Raw genomic sequence first — 20,991 nt, 5'->3', positions numbered from 1 at the left:
AATGTTTAACAGTAATGATGAGGCAAGTCGCCTGATCTGTCCATCTTTAAAACTCGTTTTAAAAGACATTTTTGTTCTTTGGCTTAAGAATCAGCATTCGATTCAGTTTAGTTTGAATGTTTCATGGTGTTTATTGTGTTCATGTTATTCATTCATTGTTTCAACTATCTTTGTTTTTGTGTGTCTATTTTTGTACTCGGTGTACAGCACTTTCTATTCGTACGGAAGAGGATTAGGGCCAATGAAGAAAGAAAAAATAAGTTTGGCAAGATTCTGACTTTAAAGTGAGAATTCTTACTTTAAAGTCAGAATTCTGACTTTAAAGTAAGAATTCTGACTTTTATCTCAGAATTCTGACTTTAATCTCAGAATTCTGACTTTAAGTCAGAATCCTCACTTTTAAGTGAGAATTCTGAGATAAAAGTCAGTCAGAGATTAAAGTGAGAATCTTGCCAACCTTATTTTTTCTTTCTTCATTGGCCCTAATCCTCTTCCGTATATTCGTGTACTGTACTTGCAGCGATGATTGTTTTTCAAAGCTCGGTAAATCGAGTTGAATTGAGAAAACGGTAGATGGCGCAATTGTCCAATATACTGCGTGACTGTACTCAGGACTGACGAGACCAATGGGGGTGAGTGTCGCATTATGATGAGGCTTTGGCCAAAGCTGCTGATACAGGACGTAATTTTCATGGTTTGATGGCATGAATGCAAGTGTTGTACTTCTGTTACACTCTCCGCTCATTCTAGCACCGACAATACACATTCTGCACGCAAATAAAAGACTTGTGAGTAGCAGTGCACATGTTCAGGCAATGACAGTTTAAATCGTGTTGGCAGCCAAAATCTGCACACAGAGGAATGTCAGAAAAAAATCCAGGACAGGTTTCGTGATAGATATGTTTCAAACCCAAACTAAAAACTACAAGTTTTCCCCTTTAGTGTAAGACAGACTGTTAGCTGGCTGGTCTCCAAAGAGATCTTGGGGCGATTACTTCGTACACTGTGCGAGGTGAGGTAAATGTGGTGCTTGGCAGGACAACTCGTGGCTGCTTGATTACAACGAACCTGCTTTTGATGCACTGAGAATTCGACAGTTCCTGGCATAGAAGAACCCTGCCATGCTGGAACAACCTCCCGACTACGTTTTTATTTTTTTTAGAAAATATATACCGGTATATATATATATTTTAACAAGCTCGAGCGAGTTGTCAAGTGGCTTATTTTGAAGACTCGGGCAGCGTTAGGATGACCGTGATGATGGAGATGTGGCGGATCCTGGAACAATCCTTTCAGGAGTGTATGAAGGTGTGGCACCGAATGCTGGGAAAGTGCGTTGGACTGGTTAGATTACTTCCCAAGGTCAAAATTTGAGTTTGCGTACGTAATACAGGGTATATCTTTTGTGACACCAGCCCTGGAACTTTTCTCATGTCATTGTGCTTTCTAATGGAGGCGATGAGTCATTGAGGTTATCCGCAATTATGTTTCGCTAATGGCTTTGACTACTTTACTACCCAACAACAGGGGGCACAGTTAGTTCATGCTAAACCGAGACGAAACCTTGTACTCGAAGTACAAGATTGAACACGATTGCTTTTCCCTAGAAGAAAACATGGAAATAGAAATAATCGATTCCAGTCTGAAAGATGGAAACAATCAAACACATTCTTTGCTGAGGAAGTCGCAATGTGAAGATTGAGTCCCTTCTGCATATCACAATTTAGTCAACCTCTTTCAATGTCATTGAAGTGTAAAAAGAAGTTAAGCCTACACTTTTCTTCACGACACTGCACTACACTGTACTTGACAAAATTACACTGCATTACACTACATTATGCTATACTATACTTAATGACACCAAAACATGCATACTATGTAGTTCCATCTTATAGAAATGCATCGCTACGGCAAAGAGGCTCACAAATGATGCAATGAAGTGTCAAAATGTCACAAAAGACTTTTCCGTAATCCTGTCCTTAAGAAGTTAGCATGACAACGACCAAAACAAAAATAAGACCAGCTAATAAAATAAATGCAAGCACAAGGCTCTCACTTATTACTACATTGAGCAGAATGCCGAATTATATGTCCAATCATTAGTTTTTCTTTTTATCAACACCATCAAAAATACTGCTTTACCTGAATGGTGGTGCAAAATGATTGGGGACCCCACTGTCTGAAGTGCAAAAAAAAAAAAAAAAGTTTCTTGAGGCCAAAAACTATAAACTTTTGAATTTTGCTGTCGTGAAAATTCATTTTACTGCATTTCACGACAAATGAATCAGATTTCAAAGAACTGTTGTCCCTTATCTTGGACCCCCAACTTAAAGTTAGTTTAAAAAATATTTTTTTTAAATCAGACAATTGTTTTGGAGCAAACAACTAGTTTGCTTTGTTGTGCTAAGAAACATTGTTGCCATAAAAGCCAATAATTTAAATTTTTAAGTTGTTCCAACTTAAACTAATGATATAGACCCCCAAAATACAAGTTGTTTTATTTTTAGTGTCTGTCCAGAACTCAACGGCCAGCACTTCCTTCCTCACCTCATTCAACATCTTTGGCTCCTCCAAAAGCACCACACATTCACCTTTTTCTAAATGATGTACACATTTTTTTTCATGTAATAATTATGAAACCAACAATTAATTGCTGAATTAATTGTTTAATTAATTCATCAACTAATGAATACACATTTTGGAAAATATGGAATAGGCTTAATAGATAAATTGGTGTGGAAGTGAATTTCTTTCGTTGGTTGCTCTGAGAAATGTAAATTGCGAGGCCAAATTAGGCTCTTAACGAGCTGCTGTCACGACACCATTTGAGACTCCACCTCAACAATCAGACTTCATGGGAGTGTCTTCAGTCAAGTCATTATCAAAATTGTTACATTTCATGCAGTGCGTGGGACAATTATACTGGAGGAGTGGCATACCAAGCCACTGAACAGCACTGATGTTGCGAGAGGTAGAGTCATGTTGGGTGTGTTGTGAACAATTAGTCCAAAATAAAGGCCATCGCATTTTCAAGGTGTGATGTTTTGGTTGGGGGTTATTTTCCTTGCGGGTGACACTCCCTCTTATTGGGAATGTTTGCGGAAGATCACCGTCGATGTCACACACTCAGCCACCTTCCATGAATTCAGTGGAGGGAAAACAAAAGGTTAAAGAAAGATGGCAGGCATCTGTTCACTTTTGTAACTCTTGTGGCCATGAGATAGTATGTAGCAAACATACCTTGTGCACTGCAGAGCTGCATTCTCTTCTTCAAAATGCTCATCGGTCAAGCTACTAGATTGATTGAGTGGGTTTATTTAGCACCGGCACAAAAGAGAGCATATTTAAACTTCCCCTGATAAAGCCCAAGGGCATGATTCCATTGTGGTCCTCAACATTTAAAAAAAACAACAACATAAGACATAAAACAAAGACATAAAAGCCCAACATCTAATCATCATCTAGTCTAACAGGTAAGAACAATGAATTTCAAGCATTCACATAACTGTGAACACGTTCATCTTTTCTTTTAAAATGCAAAAACAGGGGAACGGCAGCAGCACAATAGCACTCCAAATAATAATTCCATCCATCGATCCATTTTCAACACCGCTTATTATGATTTTTTTGATTATTTTGGAGAATCATTTACTCGTTTAGAGACCATATTTAATTTAAAATGATCCAAATCCTTGGAATTTCAGCCTCTCAAGAGTAAATATTCTCTGATTTATATAGTTCTCTTTGAAATCAGACTGATTATACCACACGTGTCAAACTCAAGGCCCAGGGGCCAGATGTGGCCCGCCACATCATTTTAAGTGTTGCGCGAAAGCAAATCAAAACGGACAAATTCCATGATGCTTGCTAAAATCTGACTCGAGGGATGTGGAACGTCAGGTCTCTGTCAGTGAAAAAGCTTGAGTTGGGGTGGGAGGTTGAGAAGTTCCGTCAGGATTATAGTCAGGCTTGCCTCCACAAAGCTTGGGCTCTGGTACCGGTCCTCTCAAAAGGGGGTGGACTCTCTTCCATTCTGGTGTTGGCCACGGTGAGAGCCGCAGAGCAATAAGTATTCCCACACCTACTCAGTACCTGTATGTTGGGGGTCACCCTGGTGGTCGAGAAGGTAACCTCCCTCCTCCTTGGGGTGAGGGGACGGTTCCTGACAATTGTGTGAACCTATGCACCAAAAAATAGTTCAGGGTACACCCAATTTTTGGGGTCCATGGAGTTCGTGCTGGACAGCATTCCTGCTGGGGACTTCATTGTTCTGCTGGAAGACTTCAATGTTCATGTGGGAGATGACAATGAGACCTGGAAGGGCGTGATTGAGAGAAACGCCCCCCCTGATCAGAACCCGAAGGGGTTATGTTATTAAACGTCTGTGCTCGTCACACATTGTCAATAACGCACACTGTTCAAGCATAAAGATGTCCGTATGCGCATCAGAAAACACTTTGCTACGAATCTCTCTACTTCAGAGAGCACAAAATCGCAATGCACGTCTCAGACAACATCAGGGTGTGACTACAGGGAGTGTAACAGTCAAACTCAAGTAATTAACAAAGAAGTCAAAAGAACATTTCCGTGTTCACAAGAGCACCGCCCTGACTCTCCAACGCCTCACCTCATGTTGCATTCCTGATTTTATGGTTCAAAGCATCAACTCTCAAGCCACCCTTCCTCTCGTAACACTTTTAATTGACAAGAAAAAAAGGGAGAAGCCAGAATGCGGTGAATTTGACTTAGTGGGAGATTTTGGAAAGATTTGGATTTGATATGAAGGCATGTTGCCTGTATTCCACAGGAGAGTGATGGTTATGCATCAAAGAGCATTTTATGTGTCAAACATAAAAATAATTGAACAAATAAAGACACCATCGCACACATGCACATGACGGGAATCAGTGAAAATAAAGTAAATCCTAAATTGGACCCGGATGGCTTCCCTTTTGAGTCCCATTGTTTGCTTGGGGCGGACAAGAACTCGTCTGATGTGTCACGTGGTATGATTGACACGTTCGGCATTCCGGGACTGCGTCACTCTGACATATAAAAAGCAACACTCTTGGTCGCCCTCCACACATCCTCTCAGCATCAAGCATCACGACTGCAAAGGTAACATGACACAACTTTACAGCCTCCCTTTTTACTCTCCCATGTCTGCCATGGCAGCCTTGCGACATTAGTATTCAACATACAAAGCCAAGCCAATGACCTTAAGTAAATTTAGTGTAAAATGGGAAATTTCTCTTTTTTTCGTCTCTCATTGCACAGATGGCATTTGCTCTTCGCTCTTTGCTGCTCCTGTGCGGGATCAGTGCACTGTTGACTGGAGTTGTAAGTGATAATTAGAAAGATAAAAACCTACTCTTTGAAACATTCTTTACAAGATTGGCTTCATTAAAAGACAGTAACTCTGTCAATCCCCAAATCCATTCCACTTCATTTGATGTCAATGCTTTGCATTTTGATATGAACAATGTGCTTCTCTCCTCTTTGTCTTTACAGTGGAGTGTTCAGACCGTGACAGGTTAGTAACTGTGAATGAATCATGCATGGAACCTGATTTTTTTTTTTTTGTTTACTTTTTTTCATCTTCTAGCTAAAATAATGACTGTGTTGTAGTTCCTTGCTGTCCAACTGGCTGGGTTCGGTTGCAGGACCGCTGCTTCATCTACATCGACCACGCACTTTCTTTTTCAGCTGCAGAGGTATGGAAGACTTTCAAACAATAGCTGTGGTGTGCTTCGAAATCATCCATCCATTACAATCCATCATTCAACTCTGTCAAAAAGTTCACATATCATTCTTGGATCTGGATCAACTCTGTACATTCATAGCCTGTACAGTGGACTGTTACGCTTAAGTGTTTGTGCAACGATGTACCTGAAATGACATTTGAAAAGGGTGGACCTTTAATTCTTTGTCAATTTCTTGTTTCTTAATCTCTCCCAATAGACGGCTTGTCAAACTGCTGGTGGGAATCTGGCCTCCATCCGAGATCCAGTGGAAAATGCCCTGTGCTTCCAACTGGTTCGGGATGCTAACAGTAACAATATCGTAGATACCTGGATTGGACTCAATGATGGTGTTCAGGTGAAACATTGTCTCGTCAAACATTACTGATGGAATCATGTCACTTGTCACTGGAAGTATTTTTGCCTCATCGTGAATGAATGCGGTGTGGAGTTGTGTGTCGTGATTAGAGCAGTGTTGGGAATTCATAGGCGGATGTTTGAACTGGAGAGAGCATTTCTTGTCTTTAGCCATGGTTGTTTTTCACAATGTGGCTTTGTTTTGCAGGAGGGTACATTTGTTCGGAATGATGGCTCAGTGTCCAAGTTCTTGGACTTCAGAGGGCCAACACAGCCAGATAACTTCTTGAGCAATGAAGACTGTGTTGAAATTGACGATGAAGGTATGAATATATATATATATATATATATATATATATACAGTATGTATGTATATTTTTTTACCTTTAAGTCTTCATTTTTTAAAAAACAAAAACCATGTAAAATGTGTGTTCATGCATTTGGAATAGGAGATGATAGGAAGTTGACATTTGATTATTTTTTATACTTGCAGGCCAATGGAATGATGAAACCTGCACAGATACACAGGATTATCTTTGCTCCATAAACCTGTGGTAAAGAATCAGCACTCCAAGTGGAACCCCGTGGAATATCTTTTCCTCCATCTTGATGCCTCCTTATGTCAAGATCAATTTTAAATGGTGTTTTGTTTAACTGGATCAACGACAACATACTTTCTTCTTCCTCTTCTTCTTCTTGTTCTCAAACTATTTTGGTTTCTCGCCAATAAATGAAGGAATCTGTATGTGCATCAAGGGTGTATGTTGCTGTTAGTTCCAGAAAGTCTGCTGTCAAAACTACACACGCACACAAAAAAGGATAATGGGCTTCATTCAGCAACAATGTTACTTCTTAAGGAATGTGTTTAATCAACATTTAATCTCTGACCATTTCCTGATATCAACCGCTGATTAAATCTCCATCCATTCATTCATCCATCCAAATTTATGAGCCAAACAAAGTCCGAAGGAAGCCCAACACCCCCCCCCCCCCCCCCCGCCACCCTCTAAAAAAAACTGTCTATCCGGACTATTGCCGTCTCCACTGTTTTGAAAGTGCTCTATAAATACATTTGAGTTGAGTTGAGTTTTGAGAAAGCATATTGGCCTTCAGAATTTCTTAGTTACTCATTAACTCATTAAGTTACTAAGTGATGCATGTCCTTCTGGGTATACTTCTCAATGTCAAAGGAGGGGGTTATTTTCTGACCTGATAATTGAAGCAGTTCTTTTACCACTCATTTCAACTGCTAATGTGTCCCCTCAGTGGTTGCCCCACTGTGACAGCAGATTATTTTCCTTTTCACCTGATGCTTTTTGTAGCTGCCGTTTTATGTAATCGGCAAAACGAATATGTAACAGACCAAAATGACATCCATTTCGTCTGGCTATGGAAAGTGAGAGTGCACATTTAAGGTTTGTGAAAACACTGCATTAAACAGGTGAAGAGAGAGAGAGAAACAGCTTTTTTAACAACCTTTAAAAATATGCTAGTGATGTGGTCTCAGTGGCACATGTGGGCAATACGGAGGCTCTCACCCAGTACCAATTGGAAGTTGATAAACTGGTCTCAACTTAGAGTGAGAAATCACCAGAACGAAATAGTGTATATCAAAGACAAAGGAGTCGTGCGGTGTGAGCAGAGACAAAGCACCAATTACATGTCAGGCTTTTAAACCTCTGTTTATTCCGGAAGAACAGGTTGAATGGGTAAAAGTGTTTGGAGTATCTGGGGACCAGGTGGAATTGAAGTCGAGGGGTGCTGAGATCTCAGACAGGCAAGATCGATTTCACTGTTGCGAGACTTCTACATGATATACCGTGCACAAAATGTCAAACGATAAGAGAAATCGACTTGTAATACCTTGAATACTAATATTTAAAATTCTCTTTGCTCCTCCCTCCCTCGATGCCCTAAATGTTAATGGCAATCTAGTAGTTAGCTTGTCAGTTGCACCTCAATAATACATTAGCACATGACACAACTGCTAGCTTTTCTCATTTCAATTCAGAGGAGAGTGGTGGCGTATCTGATCACCTTCAACATTTTCCATGGAGAAAACAAAAAAACATCAGCTCACTCCGACCTCACTTCGTAAACAGTAGGTTCTGATTAAATGCAGTAAAAATGAAAAATCAGGAGCAGCTAACGTTAACTTCTGCTGCCGTTTGCTTCCTGTCACTTCTCACTCTCAAACATTCTGTTCGAAATGGAAAATTTGAAAATACGACAATTATATTCAATATGTCGTCAATGAAGAGATGGAGCGGTGAATCGGATCAGATTGGTTCTGCTGCGTGCTGGTTTCACCAGTTGAAAAAAATAACGGCGAGCAAACCCATCGTGATCCAGCAATGTAAATTGAGAAAACTACTGAGCGATGAAAATTTATTCCAAATTAATAGGTCACGTGAACGTAACCGGCATGGATCTGAACCCATGTTTAGATGAAATTCAGAACGGGTGAATTGGACTGAATATTTAATTCGCTGTTCAGATGCACTTAGGCTGCAGATCTGCTGGTGTTAATTCAGCACCACAGGCCGTTCATTTTAACAAAGTGTCTAGATGCATCCACACTACCTGGTGTTAAAGTATCATTTACTAAAGGGTTAAATATTCAATACGATGATGATGTGCCCTGTAAAATATCACATTTTTGTTCACTTGTTCTCTTTGTGTTCGACATGTAGTTTACACCGGTAGTTAGTCAGTTAACTGTACGCACAGCTGCGTAGCTGTGGAGATCGAGTCAATCTGGGATGGTTTGTTTCAGAAGAAAAATGTTTTGTTCTCCTTCCAATTTATGATAATTGAGTGAATGTCATGGGAGAAATGACTGCAGCAAAAGCAATTGTCGAGCACAACAACTCGGCGTAGATGATGCCAAACATTACAATTACAGTACTACAGACAATACACTTTATAGAATTGCTATTTTGAAGGTCGTGTGAATGGAACACTGCAGAAATGCAAAGATATTGTGCTTTGTCGTGTATTTCAAACAGAATTGGCTTCATTTAGATTTACGTCCCGCAGGACCTCAATCAGCTTTTAATCCTGATGAAAAATCCGTGAGACCGAATGTTCATCGAAATAAATGAAGCCAATTTTGTTTGAAACACAAGATCTTTCCATCTGTGCATTTTTTTTTGTTTGTCTGGGGGGCTTTTTGTTTGTTTGTTTGTTTTTTTTTTGTAAAAGTTAGACTTGAAACAATGTCAAAATAATATCAATATATTGGGATGAAATTTCAAAGAAGCTTGATGTTGAAGTAATGTCAAAACAACATCGATAACACACGAATACATCAACTGAAATCGTAAATGAATTGAGATGTATTTAAGTGCAAAAACATTTTTCTTTTTCCTGGTCAAAAAGAAAAATGAATGAGCGGAAATTAAATCAGTCCCAAAAAAAAAAAAAAGATAAAATCACTAGAAGTAAGATGTAAGTTGTCATAGAAACATAATTGCTTTTGTCACATTTGGAGACTTGGTCTTGTTGAGCAATAGTAGGGAGTTGGTAGGGATTCGTTTTGGGTGCGCTGGGGGAGGGCTCAGGAAGCTTATGTATGGGCGCCCAGAATTTGGTGCTACGCCCATGTCGATAGTATACTATTTACAAGTGTAACAGAACTTTAAAAGGGCAAAAGGATATGTGGTGTGAGTAGTGGTGTGCATCCCCAATCTCCACGTCGTCAGCGCCACGTTTCTAAAAATGTTCCAATAAAGGAGAAAGTATAAAACAAAGAGCAATTACAATTCTCAACGCCCCATTTAACTGTTACAACACATCCTCCATAGTTTTCCCCCCCATTGTTACAGTTTCATCTGTGTATGCATGTGACCATGTGATAGAACCAGGAAGTGCCCTCAAGGCACGATCGCACCCATTTTAACGAGGATTGACGCAGGCTTCGTAAGTGGCTTTGGCCAACCGTGAAGATCCTATACCAGGACACAGCCAACATCACTGACGCAAGGACTGGTTTGGATCTTGAGCCAAAAGGAACACCTGCGACTTTCTTGTTTCTTCTCGTGTGGGCTGTTTCATTCATTCTAGGGATGTTAGCACAATCATGTGGGGTCCGTGAGACTTGAGACGCACATGGAAATAGCCCTAACCTGAACCCAGATACAGGTTTTGCCGCCAGAATTGTGACAATTGTCAATTGTCAAACAAAAAAAAGGGTAAAAATGCAAGTCGCCCCTCCGTTAATATCTCGGCACCCACATTTGACAGAACTAATGAATGCCTCAGGAGAGACGTAAGAGATTCCATGTCGAGCCAACATTGGTTGTCGCAGTTCAACAGGACGAGTGGCATACCAAACAACCAAGCAGCACTGACGTTGTAACTTTTCACAGATGTTCATTGAAATTCATTTCGCATGGGTGTGCCATCAATTATGAAGTTTCAGCGTCACCCGCATGTTTGCGTCGTACAACTTTTAGGGCGTGTTGTTGAGTTATTGTCAGGCTCTGGTAGGTGTCCACATGATTCATCGAGGCAGAATTTAATTGGACTTCACCTCACTTGCACCACCCGATCCTGTCCAGGTGGTGAAATACGTGTGTTGAACGAAGGCTACAGGTCCTCAAAGGTCTTGTCATTGTTGACAATGTTCTCGGGAAATGACTTGAACACTTCATCGCCTTTTCGTGTCGCCCATTGCAGTAAATCACTGCCCTTTACTCGTCATACTCTCATGTGTACTGGCCCATCTCAGGTGCATATATATACTGTGTGTGTGTGTGTGTGTGTGTGTATATATATATATATATATATATATATATATATATATATATATATATATATATATAGATATATACATATATATTGCCATTGTTTTAGTGCACTTGAAGTTTTCATTTGAGTAACAGGAGTGAAATTAGCAAGAGTGAGTTTTTCTTTTTAGACATAGCAAATACATGAAACATAGCCACATGGTATTATTATTATTATTATTTTTTTGCTAAGACAATATTGTCACGATGCACCTTACAGTGAAACAATTATTTTTAAAAATAAATGAACATCCATCCCCCAAAAATGTCGGGAACTGGACTGTGCCAGGATTTTAATCCACCCAGTCATAGTTGAATTATCACCAAATGTAGCGAAAAAGAAATGAGTGAACTTACATTTGGCCATTCTCATGGCCTGCAGAGGATCTGAATGATGCAAGTTCTCGCGGACCATGTGACTTTTGGGACGTGTCTTATAAGAGGACTTAGAGAAAACATTAAGGGCACGAATAGTGGTCGTTTAAACAAGTGTTTGTTGGTTTGCTTTTCTTTTGTTTTATTGTTTGGGGGTGGGGGGATTCAAGAAAACGAACTTGTAGTACAGTTGGGAGGAATGCTATTTTTGGAGTGATCAAGTTCATTTAATTAATCTTTTGAATTCTCTTAACAGCTTTCCTGTGTGCATGTTCTACTCATGCCTGTGTGGCTTTTCTCTGGGTACTCCGGTTTCCTCCCACATTCCAAAAACATGCGTGGCAGGTTAATGGAACGGTCTAAATTGTCCCTTTGTGTGATTGTGAGGGTGGATGGTTGTTCATCTATGTGTGCCATGCGATTGGCTGGCAACCAGTTCAGGATATAATCCGCCTACTGCTCGAAGACGGCAGGGATGGGCTCCAGCGACCCTTTTGAAGATAAACACTTTAGAAAATGGACAGAGGGATGGATAAATATGCTGTTCAGTAAAAAAAAAACAACAAAAAAAAAACAACAATCTTATTTTATATATGTAATTTATTGTCCCTAGGGATGCAATTGGCTCTGATTCAGTGTGCATACAGAAAAAGATAAACAGCCATCTGTTTTCTATCCAGTTTGTCCGAATCAGAGTCGTGGACAAGATGGTGCCTGACTGACATTGAATCGCAGTGCGCATAATGACAAACAATCATTCACATTCATGGGCAGGTTTGAGTCCCGAATGATCCCCGTTTGCATGTTATAGGAATGTGACTGGAACACAGAGTACCTGAAGGAAACCAAAACAAGCATGGGGGAGAACATGTAAAATCCACTCAGGAAAACAAGCTGAGATTCCAACCCCCGAACCTCAGGCCCGTGGGATGCGGTAGTTTGGGACAGGATGACTTCTTGTTCTTTGTCAGCACTACTTCAGCAGGTTCCCAAACCTGAGATGTTCAAAATGCTGGCACAGCAGCGTCGGCTTGTAGTTGGGAGGAGGTTTGACTCTTAGCTCACTGCCTTCTCGTGGGAAGCAAATACTTTCCTTCAGGAGTATTGAATTATCTATCCATTGTAACTACGGAACACATTTTCAATACAATATACAATAAACTAATAATTCCTGTTCTGAAGAATATCTTTTTTTCCCTTTGGCTAAAATTCTCTCTGCAGTCACTTATCATTCTCCTGATTCCAAGGGCGTCATTTAACTAATTAAGCAACTACTTCAAAGTACATTTCCTGGTATGCTGTGGCACTACCCCACCCCCGTGAGAGCAACACATTGCACATTCACGACTATGTGAAAAAAGTTTGCAGTTAATTGTGAATGAAATTTCATGAAGAATATACGTTGACCTCCTCTGATACCTTTGAATAAGAACACCCATTGTTTGTGTATTATGTGTTTGAGGCATTTAAACGGGGTCTCGCGTGACACGATCAAGGGCCAAAAGGAAAGTTGCAGGTTGACCGGCATTCCGTTTGACACAAAACCCATGCGGTGACCTCTTGTTTTGAGCCGATATCGCCACATCAAATGCTTTTGGAAAATAGTCGTGCACTTTTTAAAAAGTTCACTTCATAAATATAGCCGGGGCAGGAACTCGTCTGACGTGTCACCTGACAGTGATGCTGGAGACGTGTGCAACATTCCAGAGTTGCGTCACGCCACCCTATAAAAGGATTGCTCAGCTTCGTTTTCAACACATCCACTCAGCATCAAGGATCAGAACTGCAGAGGTAACATGACATAGCTTTTATACCAACTGCCATTCCTTTGATATCAGGAAGTGCAGATTCATGCTACAAGTTGTTATTTTGTGTTTTGACATGGTCAAGTGCACATATGTAGGGTGACAACATTTAAGAGCCACTCGTGTATTTTTTTTTTTCTGTCTTTGGACAGATGGCACTTGCTCTTCGCTCGGTGTTTCTCCTTTGTGGACTCTTGGCTGGAGTCGTAAGTCAAAATCTCACCTGCTGCTTTGAATAAACACATTTACTACAGTGGTTGATTTATTTACATCTTGGCTAGATCTGAGCCGGTGTTCATTTTTTAACAATGTGTTTTCCTCTTTGCAGTGGGCACTCCCCAAAGGTTTGTTGTGATGTTCTATGATGGAAATGATTTTGGGTTTGACGCCAGGTGGTATTGCCATGTCGCTCTTTTCGATCTAAAACAACATTTGTGTTGCAGTGACTTATTGTCCCAAGGGCTGGACTCAGTTAGATGATTCCTGTTTCATTTTTGTCGCTCAGGAAAGAAACTTTGTTGATGCAGAGGTATGGAAGACTCTCACCAAGGAGTTGCGATCCAACATGTCATAAAAATACTGTCACATGCAATGACATTTGAAAGTGTAACTTTCAATCATAATCAGTGAGCTTGTGCCTTTGTTACTTTCTCCCATTAGCGAATCTGCCAACTTAAAGGTGGAAATCTGGCATCTATCCTTGACGCAACGGAAAATGCACTGGTTATTGAGCTGATCCGACAGGAGTTCAATGGCCTCAGGGACACATGGATTGGACTCCATGATGGCATCCAGGTGATTCATTGACTAGGACAAAAAAAAGTTGTCATGCAACAATATTAGCTGCTTTATTCTGACTTGGAAAGGAATTGAGGATATATTGTCTCATATTTAGTCCTCAACTAGCACTAGCCGATGGTCTTTTTTCACCACGCTGCCAGCTTACAATTCTACAACGACATTAGACATCACCACAGAACTGCACGCATTCAAGGTGGATTGGTGGACTTGGGATCTTTATGTCTGACTTCATTGCAGGAGGGTACCACCCTATGGACTGACGGCTCAGTGGTAGACTTCACGGCATATACAACTCCTCAGCCTGACAACTTTGGGGGCCTTGAAGACTGCACTGAGATTGATGACGCAAGTAAGGATATGTTCTTTTTGGGGTTTTTTGTTTTGTTTTTTTACCCTCGGCTCTGACCTGTTAAAGTAGTGAAAGATATTTTGGTGTGGTGCGATCTACAACTGCTTAACCCTTCCATGCACCCGGTAACCTGATAACATGATAAGCTGTCCACTGTAATAACCGCTGTCCCCTAAAGGGTTCATGTCTCTTCGAGACAGTACAGCAAACTACTCACAGTGAATCGCACCTGCAGGCACTGTCATGGTGTCCTCTCTAATCCTCTCTCTTTCTCTCGCTCTCTTTCTCTACAGCGGAGGCATGGAACGATGACCAGTGCACAGATCTGAATTACTTTGTTTGCGTCAAAGATGCACATGAACACTAATCAACTCAACCATCCCCATCGCAGCAGTCTCGAAAAATGTCTTTTCTAACTTCTTAAGCATCTTCTGAGACAATAGCAGACGTCTTTTTATCCAACTTTGATCTTCTGGTTCAATTTCTCTTGATGGCAATCAAATTTGGAAGGTGGAAGGGTATCTGTAATAAATGAAGGAATCTGTCAATGCACCTGTTTGTTTGTTTGCATGTGTGAGAGTGTATTTACTCTTCTCTATGGCCAGCCGTTGTCACTATACCTTTTTGAGGAATGAGGAGCATCTAACATCTCATTTGTTCACATGAATTGACACAAAATGAAACCACTAACACTAATACCGTTAAAAAAAATAAATAAATAAAAATAAAAAAGACACAAAACACACACACTCATGAAGATTCTCTTCCATCATGGACCTCAAAATTTCCCCAATGCAGGTATATTGCATCATCTCACATGATCTCTCATAAACGAAGAATAGACACTCCCAAATATGTGCCTATGTTTCCCAAGTGTCCTGGAAAAAAAACTGAAGATGGGAGAGTTGAGAAATGTTATCTTCTAGAAAAGGCTTGTTTTGGAAAATATTTCTTCTGCATTTGGGGAATTTATCTGGTACAAAAAAAAGACATTAGGTAGGACATGTGCTGTTTTAGTTACTGCCGCTTCCTTATTCGTTGGGGCGTTTCTTGAATTGTCGACACATTCATGACTTAGGCAGTAATCAACTTTCTACACACACATGAAGATTTTTGGTTGGAAATATTGAATCTTTTAATATTTCAGATTGTCGGCCCACGTAATTCATGGCAATGCGACTTGAGAAAGGGATTGGTACTTGGCCCACTATTGTTTCTGCTTGGTGATATTGTACGTAAATATAACATCGGTTTTCAATGATATGCTGATGATACCAAATTATATATTTGAAATAACATATCCATGCATCTTCTGTAATGTAGACACGTGCCTTGCCGAGATTAAACAATGGTTGTCTTTCAATTTTTTTGCTTCTCAACCCCAATAAAACTGAGATATTGATCACTGGCCTAGATGTTTGGGCCAGGTAGGACTTTTCTGCTGGAGTACAGTGAACATTTTTGAAACATTCCAAAAATGATTGCGCCATGTTGTGCATTCAGCAACACCTTTTTGGAGCATCTGAGGCACATCACAAGAAGGAGATGTGCCTCGATGACGAAATTCCTTTCAATTCTTCATTTCCGGTACACTGGGACATTTCAGTCCACCGTGACAATTGGTGCTGGAGCATTTCGCCAGGTGTGCGGTCCCAAGTTTTAAATTCAATGTTACCCAGAATGGGCACATACTCATGCATTCCCCAACAGTTGGGATGAAACAGTAAATGCCAATCTTTTAAAGTGAACACGCCATTTAGCACCTGCTATTTGCAATCTGAGTACACCCCAAGGGCCCTAACCAAATTCCTTCAAGGTGGGTCCAAATGTAGACTCGCTAAAAAGGTTTCCCCGTTACTGTGAACAAATCCTCCAATTTCTCCTCTGCACAGGTTAAGAGTCTGTGTGTCATCCTCAACAGCACCTTATAAATTTCAGGATTTAGAAGTCACGGCCTGCAAATTTCCATCTTCTCAATATCAATCGCCTTCTCCCCTGCCTCACTTCACGTGCTATCTTTGTTAACGATCTTGTCGCCTGCCAGCTACTTTATTGCAGTTGAATTCTCTTTGGTCTCCTTTGACAATTCGCTGCACAAACCTTAACTGGTCCAGAACTACTCAACTCAGCTCTCAACTCAACTGTATTTATAGAGCACTTTAAAACAATCACCGTATGGACAAAGTGCTGTACATGCAAATTTCATAGCTACAACAATAAACAATAAACCAATTAATTAATAACAAAGACAGAAGAAAGCACAAAACAGTAATACTAAGATCAAGTCTGAGTCATGCTGAGTCAAAAGCCAAAGAATACAAATGAGTTTTGAGACGAATTTTAAAGATGGGCAGCGAGGGGGCTTGCCGAATGTTCAGTGGGAGCTCATTCCAAAGAGAGGGAGCAGCAACGGAAAAGGCTCGATCCCCTCTGAGCCTCTGCTTGGTTCTTGGTACCTCTAATAATGTCTGGTCTGCAACCTGGTGTGTAGGAGGAGCTCAGTGCGGTAAGGTGGAGCGAGGCCATTTAAAGTTTTGAAAACAAATAATAGGATCTTAAAAAGAACTCTAAAATGTATAGGGAGCAAGTGAAGGGATGCCAGAGTACGAATTACGTGCTCCCTCTTACGAGTACCAGTCAAGAGGTGAGCAGCAGCATTCTGGACCAACTGGAGACGCTTCATGGAGGATTGACTGACTCCAAAGTAAAGTGCATTACAGTAATCCAGCCAGGATGTGACGAAGGCATGAACTACTGTTTCAAAGTGCTCATGAGAACTAGTCTACCTGTAGGCCTCAAATGATTCAAACTCAAGCCACAGACTTTTTGGCCACAGAAATTGTGGAGAAAATGGATGGATGGATAAAATGTTGAGGGTTTGATCCCTGTCGCCCCAATTCATGGATCCTGGAGCAGTACAGTCCGACTGTAACATGACTCATCTAATGGGAGAATCCGTCAAATGTTCAGTTCAGTTCAGCACACCCGCACTCTGGGCCACATTCTTCCAAGAGGGAAAAGGCCCACTGCTGAACAGATTTTCCCATTGATTTAAAGTCGGTCATTGATGCATCTTCAGATTCAGGCTCGCGGTGGAGCAACAATAAAAATTTGGCCTTGGAAGCATTTCAATACCGATTTCATCGATTCTCCTCTGATGTGCGTCGTAGACTTTAGTGAATCTGGTGCAACATCACATGGCACATTGTAATTGGGATGTAGTTAGGATGTCATTTCTGTATGAGGGTAAGCAAACAGTGAACATTTCGGTTGGTTGCCAGAATTGTCATTCAAACGCTGTTTGGACCCAAACAAGGTACAAATACAAAAATAATAATGATCTTGCCTCAATCTACTCAACCATTGACACCCACATTCTCCCAAACAATCTATGATTAATAGATTCAGAGTTTTACTCTCAAAAGGTTTTGCTTTTATTTATTTTTTTTGAAGTCTTTTATTAAGTTGGTTTTTTAACTTCCTCACATCAACCTTATTTGGCATACCTGATTATACGAGTCACAAATTAAACACAAAGTCATTAGAGTAGGCTGGCCTGGAACACCTAAAATAATGTAACAAAAAAATTTTAATTGTGGAGGCCAATTAGGCCCGCAACGAGCTGTTGTCACAACAGGGCGAGACTACGCCCCAACAGACACACATGCCATGGGAGTATCACATTCTGAGCAGTGGTTAAGCCAATTAGACAGGACGAGTGGCATACCAAGCAACCAAACAGCATTGATGTCATGAGAGATGGATTCATGTTGGGTGTGTCTTTAAAATGAAGGTAGTTACATTTCAAGGTGTGATGTTGGGTCTTAATGGGGTCCACCTGCGGTTGTCACTCCCTCTTGCTGTGAACATTGGAGAGAGATGACGGCAGACGTCACACACGAAGCCTCGTTCAAGGAAATCTTGGGAACGGAGGCAAACCGACATCAGATGACATGGTCAAACTTTGTCTGAAACTGCTGCGGCTCTGTGCCCTGCCTATCACCTGACTGCTGTGCACACTCATTCACCTCTGATGGCAGGCAACGGGTTGCAGGAATCCCGTCAATGTTGAAACGCTTGTGGGCGTGAGATAGTATGTTGTAATGACATACTGTGCGCACTGCGGAGCTGCAGCCTCTTCTCCAAAGTGCCCATCAGCCGAGGTTCTCGGAGCCATGTCAGTCAATGTTGCCGACTCATCCTCTGCTTCAGAGTCCTCGGTGTTTTGTTATGTTTTTGAATTGAGAAGAATCACAGTGCATGTCTCAGAGGACATCGGGGTGTGACTTCAGGGAGTGTAGCAGTCAAACTCAACTAATTAACGAAGAAGTCAAAAGAACATTTCCGTGTTCACAAAAGCGCCGCCCTGACTCTCCAACGCCTCATCTCATGTTGCATTCCTGACTTTATGGTTCAAAGCAACAACTCTCAAGCCACTCTTCCTCTCCTAATGCTTTTAGTTCACAAAAAACAAGGGAGAAGCCAAAATGGAGTGAATTTGATTTTGGGAGGTTTTGGAAAGAGTTGGATGTGTTACATCGATAAGATGATGTTGCATGTATTCCACAGGATCAATGAACATTTTATGAAACAAACATAATAATAATTGAACAAATAAAGTGGTCGACACCATCTCACACATGCACATGACGGGAATCAGTGAAAATAAAGTAAATCCTAAATTGGACCCGGATGGCTTCCCTTTTGAGTCCCATTGTTTGCTTGGGGCGGACAAGAACTCGTCTAATGTGTCACGTGGTTTGATTGACACGTTCGGCATTCCTGGACTGCGTCACTCTGACATATAAAAAGCAACACTCTTGGTCGCCCTCCACACATCCTCTCAGCATCAAGCATCACGACTGCAAAGGTAACATGACACAACTTTACAGCCTCCCTTTTCACTCTCCCATGTCTGCCATGGCAGCCTTGCGACATTAGTATTCAACATACAAAGCCAAGCCAATGACTCGAAGTAGATTTAGTGTAAAACGTGAAGTTTCTCTTTTTTTCATCTCTCATTGCACAGATGGCATTTGCTCTTCGATCATTGCTTCTCCTGTGCGGGATCAGTGCACTGTTGACTGGAGTTGTAAGTGACAATATTTGTATATTTATATGCGTGTCGGATTATTGTCACTTTGGTGAGTGACCTCCATCATGAGGGGCTACATTCTAATAGTGAACGGCATGTATTTGTCTTTGCAGTGGTCTTTTAAGGTAGTTAAAGGTTGGTACCGGCAACTTTTTCAACTGGATTTGGTACATTTGACACCTGTTTGCAGTTACATAATTCCTGTAAAATCACTTTTTCAGTTCCTTCCTGTCCAAAGGGATGGGTTCAGTTGGAGAACCGCTGTTTCTATGTTGTGGACCAGCACAGAGACTTTGAAGATGCAGAAGTAAGAATAAATAGAAATACATAAATGGTCTCAACACATTTATATGACATTAAAGTCCTGACCAACTGTGGATATCTATTTTAGCAAGCTTGTCAAGCTCTTGGAGGGAATCTGGCCTCCATCCTAAACGCAAGGGAACACGTCGTAGTTCGTGCACTGATCGACCTGAGAATTGGAGTTCATGAAGTAGCCTGGATTGGATACAATGACAGAACTACTGTAAAGTTTGAACTCATACAAGCACAGAAATCCCAGCAGTGGTTATCGTCATGTGTGAGTTAATTCAAATGTGATTCTTTCTTGTAGGAGGGAACCTTTGTGTGGACCGATAGTTCACCTACCGGTTTTGATGCCTTTAACGGTCCAGCCCCAAACAATGTCAATGAGGATTGCGTCCAGACAAATGCCGGGACAAACAGTATGTTTTGATTTCTATCAGGAAGAAGAACGTGGATATGGATATCTAAATGTGTTGACCATGTCTTTTTCCAGGCCTGTTCTGGGACGATGTGCCCTGCGCTACAACAGTTCCATTTGTTTGTGTCACCAATGTGCACTGAGACGTAACTGCCAACATCATGTATTCTCCAACATCTGGTCTGTGGTCTAGATGCCTTTTCTGCGACATCACATGATGCCAGCGGTGGCTTTCTCTTTCTGGATATATTGCAAAGTTTCTTCTCCTTTTCCACGTTTCATGTATGGTTGATTGCCATCAGCCAAGCCAAATCTTGGAGTGTCAATGCTTCTCTCTCTAATAAATGAAGGAATCTGTCTCTGCATTGATGCACGTGTCTTTTTGTTGTCTTGCGCATGTGCATGCATGCTGTTTGCCGTTTCTGGCTCACAGTGTCAGAGCGAGTCCTAACTTGAGCGCCCTGATACTGCATCGATAGAAAAGCTGGCATTGACGGAGTCAACATCACTGAGACTGTTAAGAATGGCAGGGCAAGCGCTACCCTACATCTTCATATACTGTGGGTCAGGGGTGCCCATGGCCGGTCCTCAAGAGCTCCTATCCAGCTTGATGTAATGTCTCCCTCTTCCAACACAGCTGATTCTAATGGTCAGCTCATCAGAAAGCTCTGAGAAGCCTGATAACGATCCTGATCATTTGAACTCCGGTTTCCTCCCATGTTACCATAAACATGCATGGTGGCTTAACTGGACTCTCGAAATTGTCCACAGGGTGTGACTGTGAGTGTGAATGGTTGTTCGTCTATGTATGCCGCGCGATGGGCCGGGGACCAGTTCAAGGTGTGCCCTGCCTACCGACCAATGACAGCCGGGATAGGCTCCAGTGTGCCCGCGACCCTCGTGAGGATAAACCGCGGGGTCGGCAACCCACGGCTGTTCAGCGCCGCTCTAGTG

The 20,991-nt window shown here is 41.3% G+C and overlaps 3 protein-coding genes across 3 annotated transcripts; all 3 read left to right on the top strand.

The window, feature by feature from the left end:
• Positions 1 to 5,046: 5,046 nt before the first annotated feature.
• LOC147210830 (galactose-specific lectin nattectin-like) lies at positions 5,047 to 6,849 on the top strand. The gene is made up of 7 exons (XM_086116995.1): positions 5,047 to 5,118; positions 5,278 to 5,340; positions 5,512 to 5,533; positions 5,629 to 5,714; positions 5,962 to 6,099; positions 6,307 to 6,421; positions 6,592 to 6,849. The coding sequence occupies exons 2-7, from the start codon at positions 5,278 to 5,280 to the stop codon at positions 6,654 to 6,656; spliced, it is 489 nt and encodes a 162-aa protein (XP_085973121.1). The 5' UTR covers positions 5,047 to 5,118; the 3' UTR covers positions 6,657 to 6,849.
• A 6,094-nt stretch (positions 6,850 to 12,943) lies between these two features.
• On the top strand, positions 12,944 to 14,770 carry LOC147210829 (galactose-specific lectin nattectin-like). The gene is made up of 7 exons (XM_086116969.1): positions 12,944 to 13,054; positions 13,221 to 13,274; positions 13,397 to 13,412; positions 13,512 to 13,597; positions 13,729 to 13,863; positions 14,107 to 14,218; positions 14,512 to 14,770. The coding sequence occupies exons 1-7, from the start codon at positions 12,944 to 12,946 to the stop codon at positions 14,583 to 14,585; spliced, it is 588 nt and encodes a 195-aa protein (XP_085973095.1). The 3' UTR covers positions 14,586 to 14,770.
• A 4,243-nt stretch (positions 14,771 to 19,013) lies between these two features.
• On the top strand, positions 19,014 to 20,406 carry LOC147210828 (C-type lectin mannose-binding isoform-like). Its single transcript, XM_086117008.1, has 7 exons — positions 19,014 to 19,088; positions 19,248 to 19,310; positions 19,427 to 19,448; positions 19,535 to 19,620; positions 19,705 to 19,839; positions 19,927 to 20,038; positions 20,113 to 20,406. Exons 2-7 carry the CDS (start codon positions 19,248 to 19,250, stop codon positions 20,178 to 20,180), a joined length of 486 nt encoding a protein of 161 aa, XP_085973134.1. The 5' UTR covers positions 19,014 to 19,088; the 3' UTR covers positions 20,181 to 20,406.
• The last annotated feature ends 585 nt before the right edge of the window (positions 20,407 to 20,991 follow it).

The sequence above is a fragment of the Hippocampus guttulatus genome, chromosome 1, assembly GCF_054856545.1.
Source record: "Hippocampus guttulatus isolate MCC_2025c chromosome 1, RoL_Hgut_1.0, whole genome shotgun sequence".
Taxonomy (NCBI): Eukaryota; Metazoa; Chordata; class Actinopteri; order Syngnathiformes; family Syngnathidae; genus Hippocampus; species Hippocampus guttulatus.
The sequence above is the reverse complement of the archived record's forward strand: the minus strand, read 5'-3'. Positions and strand labels throughout refer to the sequence as shown.